The 15,891-nt window shown below is 32.6% G+C and overlaps 1 protein-coding gene across 7 annotated transcripts in view; it reads right to left on the bottom strand.

Annotated features, from left to right (window-relative positions):
• The window catches only part of ANKRD17 (ankyrin repeat domain 17), a 153,824-nt gene that overhangs the window by 30,424 nt on the left and 107,509 nt on the right, over window positions 1-15,891 (bottom strand). For all 7 annotated transcript variants that reach the window (XM_038556309.1, XM_038556308.1, XM_038556304.1 and 4 more), the window contains 6 exons: window positions 9,013-9,124; window positions 8,692-8,837; window positions 4,679-4,821; window positions 3,896-4,109; window positions 3,260-3,435; window positions 1,980-2,142 (listed from right to left, as the gene is read on the bottom strand). In XM_038556309.1, the coding sequence (XP_038412237.1) occupies window positions 1,980-2,142; window positions 3,260-3,435; window positions 3,896-4,109; window positions 4,679-4,821; window positions 8,692-8,837; window positions 9,013-9,124 (954 nt within the window). The remainder of the gene's footprint in view (window positions 1-1,979; window positions 2,143-3,259; window positions 3,436-3,895; window positions 4,110-4,678; window positions 4,822-8,691; window positions 8,838-9,012; window positions 9,125-15,891) is intronic.

Raw genomic sequence — 15,891 nt, forward strand, 5'->3', positions numbered from 1 at the left:
CATTTGTTTCTAATTAACTCATAAGTGAGCATCCTAATTCTAAGCACTTAAAGAGGAGAAATAACAATTTTGTTCTTTATTTCAGACAAAAATTGAGTGCACAGCACTGTACTAGGAGCATAAAAATAAAATACGCTCTCCTAAAGCATGAGGTATATTTATATTCACTGTAACACAGTTTACCAAGTTCAAAATCTTTAGACCAGCACTTCAGAGACTCTAACTTTCTCCAATCTACACTACTCCTCTTTGAACACAACACCTATAAATTAGCCAGTCTGGTTAAACAGATTGTTTGTATTTAGTATCTTTATCTCTTCTTTTCCATCTATATTTTTTAAAACTATTTCTATCTTTTAACAAATAGTTCAATGCCATTTGCATCATTCCTTGATATCTCACCAACATTGACAGCATTTAAATTATATGGGACACCTCACACAGTTACCACTTTGTGTGTGGATCTTACATCCCCAGTTAAATTATACATTTCTTACAAGTGAAACTGCTGCATTCTGCACGATATATAATATCCCAACCATTACAGTTGCACATGATAAGGTACTAAAAAATAATGAAGTGAATACAAAAGAATATAAAAGATGAACACTGTTCTTTAGGAACTAAGCCTATTTGGAAAGATAAGATATATGCCTCTTAGAGTAATAAGATAATTTTTGTCACAATGAATGAAAAAAATAACATTATAGAACTACAATTTTTAGGAGATTAAATATCTTACTGTGAGCTCAAATAGAATTGGAAGAGTTTTTGCAGAAGGAAAGATTTAAACTGTACCTAAAGGAGAGATTTAAACTATACCTAAAGAATGCGTAACTCTGGAAATGAGGAAGGACATGGGTATTTCTGAGATGAGAACAAAGGTGATGTGAGAGAGAGCAGCAAGCAACAAAAAGACCAAGCAAGAAGACCACCATCAGGGACTCATAATGGGAGATGAGCTCTATGACACTAGATTTATGTTGGCTTTGAATAACAACTAAGACTGGATTTCAAAGGATGACAAAAAAGGGAAAAGTTCTAGAAGAGGATACTAACATAGTGAAGAGGTTAGGAAGATTAACTTGATAACGATATATTAGCTTGCTTGGAGAAGAAGTAGATAGTCAATGATAAAGCATAAGTTTGGTGAGGAAAAAACATACAGAGAGTCAGTATCTAGGTAGTCTAGAATGCCTAGGGAAGAGGTGGTATAAATAAAGCACAGGAGTCAGAGAGAATAGTAAGAGAAAAAGGAGAGAGATGATTTCTTGCAATTATATATTAAAATTTTTTGATGCAACAAATCATTTGCAGTCTACCAAGGGATTTTACCTATCTGTCTCAAAATGATAAAACTCAGAATTAGAAACCCTGAAATAGTAACCCAGTTCTCCCAGGAGAAATTAAAACTGCATTTAAAAGACCAATCAAATTATTAAATCAAATTACTTATACACAGCTCTGTGCTATCCATTATAGGAAGAGAAACAAAGTTTTTCTTCACAAAATTTATTTCTACTTCTGAAAGTAGTTCATTCGATTTTGTCATTTCAAAATACTGGTAGCTGGGTTTTCATTATTTATTTCTCTTATTCCTAGAAATTAAAGCAAATGATTAAAAATTTTTTTCCCTGCTGTGCTATACAAGAAAACATTCATCCATAAGTAATTAATTACTTAGTTGGATTTATACTTTATGAAAGATTAAGATTACAACTACACTTTGAAATACTACTTAGAACAACTTTTTTACAAGTTTACTTAGCTTTATTTATCAATATTAATATTCATGGCTTTTCTGGGATACCTATTATCTATCTTTCAGTGTTGCCATCACAGTGATTATTTGCATATTATTTTTCCTCTTTCATCACTAGTGTAAATCCTAAAATGAGAGTCTTTAGTAATCACTAAACCATACACCTCCATAGCCTAAATGAAAAACATCCAAGTGAATGAGGATGAAAGACTTCTACCTTTCTAAATGCTGCCATAAGAGGAGTTATCTTGCGGTTGTCTGCTGCATCCACATCTGCACCTGCTTGAACCAGTAACTGAACCACATCAAGATGTCCACCATTTGCTGCTAGCCACAATGGAGTGTTCCCCTTCTTGTTACGTACATCAATGTGAGCTCCCCTAAATGAATGACACAGATGTCATTGTTTAAAGTGAAATGGCATGACAGCAGTAACAATAAAAATCAACTATAAACTTATGAAAAATATTCTGTAATAGTGAAAAATTAGTTTTAATATTGAAGGACTAAAATACATTTTTCTCTCAAAATTACGAAGAATTTACAATCAAATTTAAAAGTCATCATATTAAAAAATAATCATATACTAATAATTGCTTTTCTTATTTTAAAAATAATGACTGCATAATTCTGAGTTTCAATCCTGAGAAAATGTGTATTAAAAAAAAATAAAAGTACATCCTGTTTAGCATAATTGATGCATGAAATAAACAGTATGCAAAAAACACAAATAGTATCTTACAAGGCACCTCTATTTTGGATTACTTGTATTCATGTATTTGTATTATGTTGCTTCTGAAAAGAATGAATCTAAAAATAGCACGTAGGTTTTGCACACAGTGGGCATCATGGTAAGTAAGACTCAAGGTGAGTAACAGGTGCTAGTGGCCACTACTAAATACTACTGCTTAGGCCACCATGCAAATGTCTTTAAGGCTGTTAAGGTAGGGAATCCGGTGAAGCAGACAAGCATCTCTCGGAGACTGGTAGGCAACTTCTAAGTGACTGAAAGTGGGAATTCTTCCAGATCCTGTCCGATACCTTGAACAGTTCTGTAACTGTCACTCAAAAGCTCTAACTGCTATTTAAAGAAACAAAACAAACAAACAAAAAAAACCAAGAAAATCAACAATAAATTTCAGATTGCTGCTAGGCTTTTAAGATGTTAAGTGATAGTCTTTGGGAAACAAACTGTGTGCAAGATGTAAATATGGATGACAACAGCTGGATATTCAAACAGCTCATTATAGTGCTTTAAAACTGTATAAACATCCAAGAAAGGAAGAAAAGAAGTAGGTTGCAGTGAAATAAATCAGACAATGTGGCATAGCTCTGGATAGATGGGAAATAAAGTAGATTTAAAAAATAAAACAAAACATGCACTTGTAGTTTATAGAGGAAGTAGTCACATTTGATTTTTTAATATTACAATATGCCCAGAGAGAATAGTAATCACTAGTAACACCACAGTCATGTATGGGTATGCAAACATCATACCTGCCAATGAGAAGCTCACAGAATTTATAATGCCCTTTATCTGCTGCTATGGTTAAAGCGGTATCTCTCGAAGAGGGCACTGGGGGGGCATTAACATCAGCACCTTTATCCAAAAGAACTCGGCCCACCTCTGCATATCCACCAGAGGCAGCTTCCATTAGTGGTGTGAGGCCAGTCTAGATTTGGTGAAAACAGCAACAACAAGGACACATAAGAGACTGAAAAGAGCTAAAATGTTTAAAGAATATTTAATCTGGGGAGCAACTTGATATAGTGGTTGCAAAGATTCACAACTAAATTTCAGTACTGACATTACTAGCCTGAGTTACAGTGTGATCTACTGAACGATTAATTCTATGTAACATCAATTTATTGTGAAAAAAAATTTGTTTAAGATGCAAGCACTTGGCATATAACTGGTACTATTAGGTGTTTCCTCTCTTCTCTCTCATAGTACATATTTTCTAGCTGACAACCCTAATGTCATCTTTACCTATAAAAATTTATTGTTGACGTTATTTTCAAGAGCGAGTGCTTGACTGAGGACACAGATGATTTCTGATTTAGCATAATGCCATTGTACACCTTAAACATTGAAGTATTAAATCCACATATAAATCTCAGACTTTTTCTTACCTTAGCTCTGTGTTCCACATTTGCTTTTCTATCAAGTAGAAGACTAACCACTTCAGTTCTTCCTTGGAAGCAGGCTAAGGTAAGGGCAGTGTTCCGATTGGTTTCTATTTGAGCATTTATGTCAGAGCCCATGTCTAACAGGAGCTTAACAGCAGCTGTGTGCCCATTCATAGCTGCTAACATCAGAGGAGAAATGCCCAATTTGCTACCAGTTCTGGGGGTGGAGGTATGGGAAGAACAAAAGGAAAGAATATAAATTTTAAATGCCCCAGAAAAATTGGATGAGTTCTATAGAATTCTACTTCAGGATTTATTTAAGATTCCTTGTTTTGGAGGATTATTTAAAATAATAATTTTTCTCAGCCCTAGTAAGTCTATGAGATACTACCCAAGACTCCATTAGAAATCTTTAACTATCTAGAACTAGAATACTTTCTGTATCTCATTCAACATAGTGACTTGGGCTGAAAAATGATTATTAATTTATTAGGTTATTAAGATGGACTTTCCATCCTAAAGCATACACTTACTTAATAAAAACTCCTAAGAAAACGGTTTACTTTTAGTACCATAAGAATTAGAATAAGTGATGTTTTTTTCAAGTTCTGTATCAATAGTTTTAAATACTTAAATAAAATTAATCTTAAAAATCTCCAACAATTTGGATTCTAGATTTGTAATGAAGGCATTTCCTATAAAATATGGCATTAAAAATATACATGTTCTACAAATAGCTTTAGCATAACACTCTTGGGGGGCTTATAGGGAGAAAATAAAACTTGCCTAGAATTAATCTCAGCTCCTGCATTGAGTAATATTTTGATAATGTTCACATAGCCACCAGAAGCAGCCAGGCTTAGAGGTGTGTAATCAGAAACATTCCTGTGCTCTTTGTTTGCCCCTCGAGCTAACAATAGCTCCACCACCTGAAAAGAAAGGAGGAAAAGTTGTGTTTTCTTCTTATGGTGAAACAATCTGCAAGGTGTGCATTTCTAATTTATTTTTCTGATAAATCCTATAAGAAAAAAAGAGGAAAGTCCTTTGTTTCTCAATTAAATCCATTGGAATTTGTTAAAACGACACTGTATTCATGAAAGCTCTGGATCTCAGAGCTGCTGGACCTAACTGTGTTTTTGTGCAATGTTATTTTAGAAATTACTATTTATGTTATTCTATCACATAGTAAAATAGAGTAAAATTTTTTCATTTATATATGTAAGTGTCTTTATAATTTTTTAAAAGAGTTTTACATATTTTTTTGTAATCTCTACACCCAACGTGGAGCTTGAACTTACAACCCTGAGATCAAGAGTCTCATGCTTTACTGACTGAGCCAGTCAGGCACCCCTCTTTGAAATATTTGTTTAAATTTATAATCAATAACTAAATGTTTAAAAACTTGGAATAAAGCTAACACTTATTTTTCAGCAACATTTTATTATGAAAATTTTTAAACACACAGAAAGTTTGAGAAATTTACATATTGAGATTAAATCATTGATTATTAAATCATTAAATCTAGATCATTACCTGGATTCTACCATTAATATTCTACTATACTTACTTTATCACATCTATTTGTCCATTTTTTGATGCATTTCATTTCAAAGTAATTGCAGACAGCTGTAATTTTCCTCAAATACATCAGCATGTGTACCATTATGTAGAATATTACTTGTTTTCATTTCTCCGGGGTAAAATTTGTAACTTAGAGCAAATGCTCAAAACTCAAGAACCGACAAATACATAAAGCTAATGTAATTTAAATCTCTGTTATTTACTCATGCCCCTTTTCAAGATAATCTCGCCTATAGAATAGCTTCATCTATCTTACATCTTCATATAGATGAAATCACATGTTTTGTAAAATGAAGGTGAAAATACTAGTACGCATGTTAAAGAGCTGTTTTGTGCATTAAATGGCATAATGGACAGAAGATGCCAATACATAATTAAATTGTGAATATTTTTTAGCAACTAGAATGGCTAAAATCATAACGACTGGCAATACCAATCTTGACAAGGATGTGGAGCAACCAGGACTCACTTATTATCTGTGGGAGTATAAATGGTTGTACCACTTTAGGAAAAGATCTAGTAATTTCTTATAAAACTAAACATACACCCAGAAATTCTGCTATGTAGAACCCACGAACAGTGAAAACGTATTTCTGAAAGATTGTTCAGAGCAACTTTTCAACTTATTCAAAATTGCCATGAACTAGAGACTACAAAGATGTTCATCAGTAGGAGAATACATAAACTGTAGTATATTCATATGATGGAATGCTACACAATACACGAAAATGACTCTCAAACACTGTGATTATCCAAGATCTAAGAACAAGGTAAGAGCTGTGTACTAGAAAAATATCCTAAAATACTAACTGGGAAGTAACAAGTAATGTTAATGAACAGTGCTTTGTCTTAACACATAACCTGAAACTTTATTCATTTGAATAAAGCTATGACCAATTTTAGATTATGACTTCTGTCCACCACATTTTTGCCCTTAGAGCCAGTAAAGTCTAGGTGGCCTGTATGTCAAGGTTATAAAAAGAACAAAAAATGGCTTTAGGCTGTTTCATTTTACAGAGAGTCCCTTAAGCAAGAAAAGTAAAAAACCCTAATCAAATTTCTAAAGTTATTAATTCCATTATGCAAAGATAACTGATCTTAGTTATCTCTCAAAGGGAATGGCCTATTCCCAGGAAGTAATAAACACTCAATATAAAAGAAATTAGTTTGTGATTTTACAGTAAAATGAGTTTCCACAGTTTGATTACTTTAAAATACTTAACTGTCCCAATGACACCAAATCAAAGCAACAGAGTGTTATAGGCAAAATTATTACCCTAAAAGACTTCTATATCTGTTATAACTTCATTTGTTACATTTTAATAAGAATATATAAATATTATAGTATCCTAGGGGCTTTAATATTGCTTTGAAAGGAAAGAAATAAACTTATTTCTTATTAATTCAACATTGAAAAATTTATTATATAAAGCAAGAATTATTTTGAGTTATATAATGATGGAAAATTTCAGTTAAATCAAAATTTTACCAAAACAGAAGCATTTACATTTCCAACTAAGTTTTTCAATTTAACGTTGTTATTATTTGTAAAAATTTTTGCCATAACATTTTAATTTAAGATTAATGGGGATCTCAACATTTTCCGATGTGGCAGAGATTATTTATCAAATTAAGCAGCATATTTTTTTACTACCTTTTACTACCTTACTTCCTATCCTTTTAAAATACCCATCACTACTTCTGTGAAATGTGGGAGAAAATGATACAATGAATTCACTTTATCAACCAGAAGGAACAGCACAGTAAAGACAGGTTCTTTGTTGTCTTCTATGCAGAACATCTGTAGAAACAAGTGCATCTAACTACCCACACATATAATTATCTACTCCAAATATAAAGGAGCAAAATTGTACATATAAAATTATAAACTAGCCAAAGCAAAATTTTTATGAAAAAAAAGACTATATTATTACTAGTCTCCAATTCTTTTTAATCCACAAGATAAAGGATCATTAATTTTTCTATACATGCACCATTTTATTAGATTTCACATTCTTTCTGTGCAAGAATTATTCTACCTCTTAAAGAATTTTTATCTTCTGGTTTATTAAAAACTCTAATGGGTTTAGCTGATTAGAGTTCAATATAACTTGATGTGATATGACAGGCAAAGAGCAGGAGGCAGTTTAAGATGCACAAATATGGAGGTGATAATCTACCACTTCACTGGCCAGAATCATTTTACATATAATATTTCAGGAGGGATACTGACATAATGGATAAAACAGCCAGGTGAGGGATTTAGAAAAGGCATCCTCAAGCTAACAATCAAAAGAACAGGACACACTTCAAAAAGAGACCAGGTAACTGGCAAATACATACTCAAATACTTATGGATACAAGAGGGTAAAAACACCTCTTCCCATTAGCTCAAAGAATAGAGTTAAGAATAGTGGAGAAATTCAGGGAAGGCATAACTCAGGATTGATAAACAAGAGAACTTTGTAACAATGGTGGGGGAAAAAAAAAAAAACTTAATCTGAGTAAGAAACTGACCTTCAGGACTTAGGGTACTTCTTAAATCTAAAATTCAACAACTCCCTAATTGAAACAGCACAATCGGCTAATTAAAATCCTTAAAACTGGATTTAACAAACAGATTTAAAAAAACAGGTTGTCCAATTGATCATTAAATTCCAGAAGAAGACACATGTGTATAAAGCTGTCACTTTTTGGGTTATACCCAATCATACCAGCTATTCTACCCTTCCTAAAAAATGAAAAGGTCATACAATCTTATCTGAGAATCTTCCACAGTTGAAGAGTGGGGAAAAATGAAAAGAACAACTAAAAATTGAATGCTCTTAATTCTCTACTAATCTTATACACAGAGAGCAACAGAGGCTGAGCTTAAATACCTTTCATGCCAGGTACTCTGGGAGAGGAAAAGATGAGTGAATATAGGCTCTGCTTATCAGTTTACTGATTTTATTTGGAACATCTTAATCAAGCTCTAGCCTGAATGCAACACACAGGGATTACCATGGCAGGTACTACTTTTAGATGAATAGAATGATAAACATGATTTTTCTGACATGATAGCTTATGCTAACACAATACCTGAAATTATTACTTATTAGCAAAAGAACTGTTACTTTGATAAACCCGGATGTTAATCCATTATTCCCATCAAATCATATAAGTTAAAACATATTTGCTAAACAGATGGACAAACATTACACTGCAGAAAATGTTACCTCCTGTCGTCCCCCAGAACAAGCCAAAGATAGCGGTGTGTCCTTGGTTCTTTCTGACTGGGCTTCAATGTCTGCACCATTGTCCAGCAATATTTCCACAACACCAACATGACCAGCTGTAGCAGCCAAGATAAGTGGAGTAAAACCTGGAAAAAAATGATCTTCTCATTACATGCTAAGCAAAAAAACTACTCTTTTTCATTATATCCAACTATTACAATAGGGCTGGATGTCGGAGTTCTTCACAGAACACAAATACTCCAGAAAAAAAACAAAACAAAATAAAACAAAACAAAACAAAACAACAGAAGTACACCCTACCTTTCTTGTCTCGGTGCTCAATACTAGCTCCTCTCTCTAGCAGTGTTTGTACCAGTTCCTCATGACCACCAGCACAGGCAAGTGTTAGCGCCGTATCATGATTGCTTTCAGTCTACAAAAAATTAATTTTTTTGATTAGCTTAATTTTAAAATGATAACATCAATTATATAATATATACTTCTACCAAATACAGATACAGATGTACCATTCTACTGTATCAAACATTTGGATATTAAGTTGTTTTTTCCCATCAGTGGCTAACTTGTGATTTTTGTAAAGACTATAAAATAACCTTTGAACTTTATGGGCAATTCTTAAAGGAAGCATGAAGAAAAAAAGTATGATTTTCAACCTTATGCTATTTACAACTACATGATTAAAAGAAATACTGTTGAACTAACTTTTGCTTCTAGCCATTAATAGAGTAGTATAGAAAAGATTTGTTTTCCTATCTCAACCGAAAAGAGGAGGATGAACTATTTGAAATGATCGTGTAATTTAGACAGGCAGTGCATGGCAGTCATCTCTTAGGATAGAAATGATTAAATTCAATTTTATCGCCTGGAGAGTTTCAAGGCTGCTGTGCAGACAGGGTACCCAAATACAACCTGGCAATCTCCCTGAGTTGAGAAGACAGAGTTTGGAGCAATCAGGATGGCTAGAATTCATGGGGCAGACTACTGGAGAGGAAAACATGACACACTACTCTTAGATATCTGCAGAGGGTCTTTGGTTAAGCCTTTCAGCAGAGTTCTGATCAGCACTTATGCATGAGGAAAATTATGAGAGGCCAAGGAAAGACCACCAGAAGGCATAACAACACTCAGAGCTTCCACAGGGCTGGTCATAGTTTGGTTCCTAGCAGCCAGAGTAGAAAGACCTCAGAACACAAGTAAAATCCTGCGCTGTGAGGCTGAATTAGCTGTTCTGAGCCCACTATCAAAGCTAAAAAAGCAAGCTTTGATATGAAAAAAACTGTTTTCAAGTAATGTTCTCCAGTTGAGAATGAAGCCCCAAAATACTTAAAGGAACAACAACAAAAATAGGTAATATACAGAGTATTTTGAAAAAGAGACTATTAAAATTGACACATGATGCTTTATTATGATTTACTTCTGACTTCTGTTGATGATAATGACCAATCTGGGTTTACTGGCCATATTCTATTATAGTTTAAAATATTTATTTCATGAATGAAGCCCTTTTACTTTCAGTACTCTAAACTTGTACTACTGAATAAAGGTAACTACTAGCAATATGTGGCTATTGTACTAGAAATATGGCTAGTGTGCCTGGAAAACTGAATTTTAAATTTTATTTTAATTTAAATTTAAAAACTGATACTCATTTGGCTATTAGAGAATTTTTTAGTAGGGAGCAATTTGAGTAAATAAATCTACTTTCTTAATTGTACATATAATCAAATCTAAATAAAATCCAAATTGAGATATAGGGTAACAAACCATCCTGGATTTGCTTGGGACTGAGGAGGTTTCTGGCATGAAGGACTTCTGGTGCTAAATTCAGGCAAGTCCCAGAAAAAACTAGGATGTTATGATCCTAGTATAACATACAGACTGAATTTTGAAGACTTTTAGTATGAAACAAAAATGTACATTATCTGAGTAATTTTTTTGGTATTATAACTGTAAATTCCTGGAAGATTATGAACATGTCTTATTTATGTCTGCATTCTCCACCTATAAGTAATGCTTTGCCTAGGAAACAATAAAGGATAGCTAAATGAATGACAACAGCTATACAGGGTGAGAGATTCAGCTATTACTAATAAAATATGAAATATATATTTAATTAAAAAAAGAAATATATATTTATTGTGTTTATATATTTATGTGATATTTATATTTATGTAATAAACACAAAAAGGAAAGGCATTTTCTCCCAGGAGGTCACTAACTCTAAAAACCAAACTCCATTATAAAAAATGAGTAACAAGAGACAAAAGGCAAAATCAGTAAGAGTCAAGAAATAAGAAAAAGCCTACTAGTCAGTGATGAAGAGGGAGACCGCAAAAGCTGCTCTGCAGAAGAGGCTGGCAGAGACCAGAGCTACTGACTGCAGAGATCAGGGATGGCCACAAGGGAGAGATGCACCAACTACAACAATGAAGAAGGAAATGAATACTTAAATGAGTGACAGCTCTGACTGTGTAATAGTGTTTGATCTTCATTTCAGGTTTATAGGGAAGGGATTATTATGTTTGATTTCAGAAAAAAAGAGACAAAGGCTTAGAGAAATAACCTTCCAATGGTCATACAAGCCAATAACTGATAAGGACTGGCTTTAAAAAAACCAAGGCGATCTTGGATAACAAAATCTTGCTTTCTGCATTACATCATAAAGCAGTCCTAAGGCACAGCCAACTGAGGTCAACATAATGTTAAGTCTTTTTTGCCTTATGTGCTATGTTAGTGACAATTAGAAGAGTCAACTTTATGATGAAGAGTATGCTTTATGATGAGGTTTATTAGGTTCCTCAAAGTCTTCTGGGGGTTAAAGAGTAATTTAGGAAAGCAGTGCCAATCTTAAACAGAGAATAAAGAGACAAACAAAATTTGAAAAAAGATAAGCATGGGAGATTTTAGTGGATTAGTAAAATATTGTTATCTCCCCCCCCCACACACACACACACATTATAAAACATCTGTTCAACTGACATTTATTAAGCACCTTTTATGTTCAAAGTACTCTGCCAGGTACTCCAGGGTAGACAAAGATAAGTAAATACAGTCCCTGCTCACTAGAAGCTTAGTCCTAAGGCACAGGGCAAATCTGAGTTCAAACTATGAAAGAAATATAATATATAAAGCTAAGAAAAAAGGGCTTGTCAAATTCCTGGGGGGAACTTAACAGTGGGTAACTTCATCAACTAATATCTTATGATAATCTTCTAAAGACAATAATGAAATAATTTAAAAATTCTGAAGTGAGGCTTCTACCTTCCTATTAAACACCTACACAATCCCCAAATGGTAAGGAACACTATCCTGCCTTGCAATACATCAAGAGGCAAATTAACTGATGCAGAAGTTTGGGTTAAATTAACAATAACTAACATGGTATAGAATAAAAAAATAGGTGTTTTGAATACCATTAATCAAGGAAGTAATAACAATAATATAGGTGATGGCTTTCTGAAAGAAAATGTACCACTAAAGTCATGTTATGTTACACTGGTTAATAAGTCACATACATTGTCATATATCTAGAAAGAGAAACCTGAAAGGGAGGGAGATGCCCAGAGCTTTGTTAAGAGCTCGTTCAGGTTTACATTCTAAAGAAAATTTTCATTTAGCCCACAATACCATAAAATATACCATTTTGTACATGACAAATGTTATGATTCTGACTTATAAAAAAATGCTAAAATTATATTCAATGTAAAAGTATTCTGTAAATTATTAACATGATTATCCAATTTTTGTAAGACTGAAAAAATAAAGAATCATAAGACAGATGCAATATTAATGGAAAAAAGCAACTTTTACTGAGTTGGAATGCAAGTAAAAAAAGATACCTCAACTGTCTGAGAAAAAAAAAAGGGATGTGGACCTATTAATTACAATTAAAGAATTAAATTACTTTGAAAATCATTAGGACTTCAAGGGCTAACCTTTTCTTAGACCTTCATAACCTTCATAATTCCAAACATCTCATTCTCTCTCTTTTTTAAAAATATTTTATTTATTTATTCATGAGAGAGAGAGGCAGAGACACAGGCAGAGGGAGAAGCGGGCTCCATGCAGGGAGCCCGACGTGGGACTCGATCCCAGGTCTCCAGGATCAGGCCTTGGGCTGAAGGCGGCACTAAACCGCTGAGCCACCCGGGCTGCCCAAAACATCTCATTCTCTAAACATGACAGGTCACACATAAGATACAAAAAGGATAAATAAAAAAATAAAAAGGACAGCATTTAGGAAGAATGAGAATAATCAGTAAAATATTAAATAACCTGCTTAAAATTTCACATAAGCAGAATGCAGGCATTTTAAGCAGAATGCTTTAATGGCAGTAAATCACTATTAACTCATTTTTCCTGGTCTCTTCAATTTTTCTTGTTAAATTACTGTGATTAAACAGTTCTGTGTACTGCAAAACCAATAAGAGAAAAAATATCTAAATGATATCTATACCATTAAAGGCAAAACATAATTTTACATACTTTATAATTTCAGTCTTGACATCAAAGTAGAATTTAATGCCTATTCTCTTTAAAGGATAATCATGGATATATATTATTAAAAATTGGAAAAAAGGCAAAATTACATAAGGCAATATTTATTTTTCTCTTTTTTGAAATGGACTAGAACCAGTTATTCCAAGTTCAAGAAAAGCCTTTAAAAGTTTGTGAATAAAAATAAGCAGTTCAGAAATACATGAAAAAAAAATGCGATTAAAAAAAAGGAGAGGATGGGAACACAAGTTTTACACCCATGAAAGAACTGGTACTTTCTCACTTTTAGAGGCTGTTAAGAGTCAATCAAAATTTCATACAATCAAATACAGAAAATATTTAACTTACTGGTTACTCTAATCTTCAGCCAGATTTACTATTTCATATAAAACCAATGGTTCTTAAAAATCTCTATATGATTACTAATTACTCTATGTAGAATACCCAGATATGTTTCATTACACCATTCCAGCAAAATAAAGATTAGAGCAATGCTATTATTAGTTATAGTAAAACAATCTCAAATAATTCCTTCAAATTATTATTTATTGATGTTTCCTAAAATAAATTTTGATAACGGCACAGTAAATGGTATTAAAATATATTAAATATATCCAGACAAGGAGAGCCTGGCTAGCTCAGTCAGTAGAGCATGCAGCTTCTGATCTCAGGGTCACGAGTTCAAGCCCCACGTTGGATGTAGAACTTACTTGGACAAAAAAGAAAACAAAAATGGATTTAAAAAAGTATATCTGAAAAAAATAAAAATTAAAAAAATTAAAAAATTAAAAAAAAAAAGTATATCCGGACACACTTGATTCAATAAAATCACATGAGAAGTAGAGAGCCTGTGGCACATACATGAACTCTGAAGGTAATTTCTAGTTATATTACGTAACTATTTTTTTTCGTAAGATTTGAGGAACCTTATAAAGAATGGAAACTCTGATCTTTAGCATTCAAGTTCTAGAAATTAAACATGATTCCTGCTGATCCCTGTTAAAAATAGTTTCTGCATACAATGATCAATTAAAGGAGTTTAAAGTATGTCCATTTTAAGAATCATTAGCATTTTTAAAAAAGAGACACAGTGAGGGTTTAAAAAAATTAACATTTCTTTTTTTCTTCTTTAAATTAAGATTTGATATAAATATGCGGTATGGCCAAGTAAACATGCTGAAAAGACACAAAGATGAAAGACACATGATCTTTTGATATCTAGGTAGTGGATCAATTTTCTATATTCTGATTTAAAATCAACATTCACACCTAAGACAAAAATTGAAAATCAGGTAGCATACACTGCAGTGGTTAAGAGTATAGATTCTAGAGCCAGAATGCTAGGGTGGTTTGAAAGCTGGCTCTACCATAAATTACCTATTGGACAAATGGTTAATATCTCTAAGTCACCTTCCTCATCTGTAAAATGGGAATAACAGTACCTAACACTCCATGATGATGTTATAAAGTTAAAGAAGTTAGTATTTATAAAAGTGTTAAGAATGTATATGTTAAGGTTTGTTCAATAAACAAATACAAGATCTAAATATTAGAACAAATTTAACCTTTCTAAACAGAGAAAGGGTTTTGGTATGAATTTATCATATCACTTGCCTGTTATGGCACAGTAGTATCCTGCATAAACCAAAATATTTATTATGTAAAATCTCATGGAATTTGTATTTTAGAATCTAGAAAAAACTTCAGATGAACTGAGTACAAAAGGATCTTTATTTTTACTGCTTAACAGACCTGCTTGATATAAAAGCTAGTAAATTTTAAAAACATCAAAAATTATGGAAAAAACAGTGAAAAATTATTTCTTCATGTTTATTTGGTATTACGCTTTCCAAAGTAGGAACTTTCTAAACTCCATGACAAGTTGTGTTACTCATGAGAGGCTAACTCAATTGAAACACCTCGATATAGATACCAGATAAGAAGGAACAGATATTTAAGGAGAATGCAGTCAAATCTTTTTATATGTCAGCTACAGTTAAAATGTATGTTTTTTGAAATTAAAAAAAAACATTAAAAATATTTATATGTTTCTTAGAAATTAATTTATAATAGAGCAATGGCTGGTTGAGTAGTATAGTCCAGTAAAATTTCACTATCACTATAATAATTTCAAATTCAATAAAATCATGATCATACATTGAGAAACTTTTTCTATGACTATTCTATTCAAAAGCATTTTTAAAAATTCTTTTTATATTTTGGTCAAGTTTTTAGTTTTGTTTATGGTTCAATTTGATTCCATAAAAACTAAAAAATATATCTCTTTTTAAAACATAATAGCCGCAAGTTACAATGTAACAGCCTCAGAGCAAAAAAGACTTGAGGAAAATAATGCACATTCAATACCAAATTCAACCCAGTTCTATAATGTTTCGTTTTTCTTTTTTCTTTTCTTTTTCTTTTTCTTTTTATGTGGGGAAGAGACAGTGTGTGAGTAGGGAGAAGGAAAGAGAGAACTCTCTAACTAAGCAGGTTCTACGTCCAGAGCAGAGCCCAATGTAGGTAGGGCTCAATCCCACAACCCTGAGATCATGACCTGAGCCAACTGACTGAGCTGCCCAAGTGCCCCTATAATGTTAGATCATTATTAAATATAAACCATTGTGGTTCATCAAATGAATACTTCGTAATTTTTTAAAAGACTACAGAGTATAGTAGTTA

This window comes from Canis lupus, chromosome 13 (assembly GCF_011100685.1).
Source record: "Canis lupus familiaris isolate Mischka breed German Shepherd chromosome 13, alternate assembly UU_Cfam_GSD_1.0, whole genome shotgun sequence".
Lineage (NCBI taxonomy): Eukaryota > Metazoa > Chordata > Mammalia > Carnivora > Canidae > Canis > Canis lupus.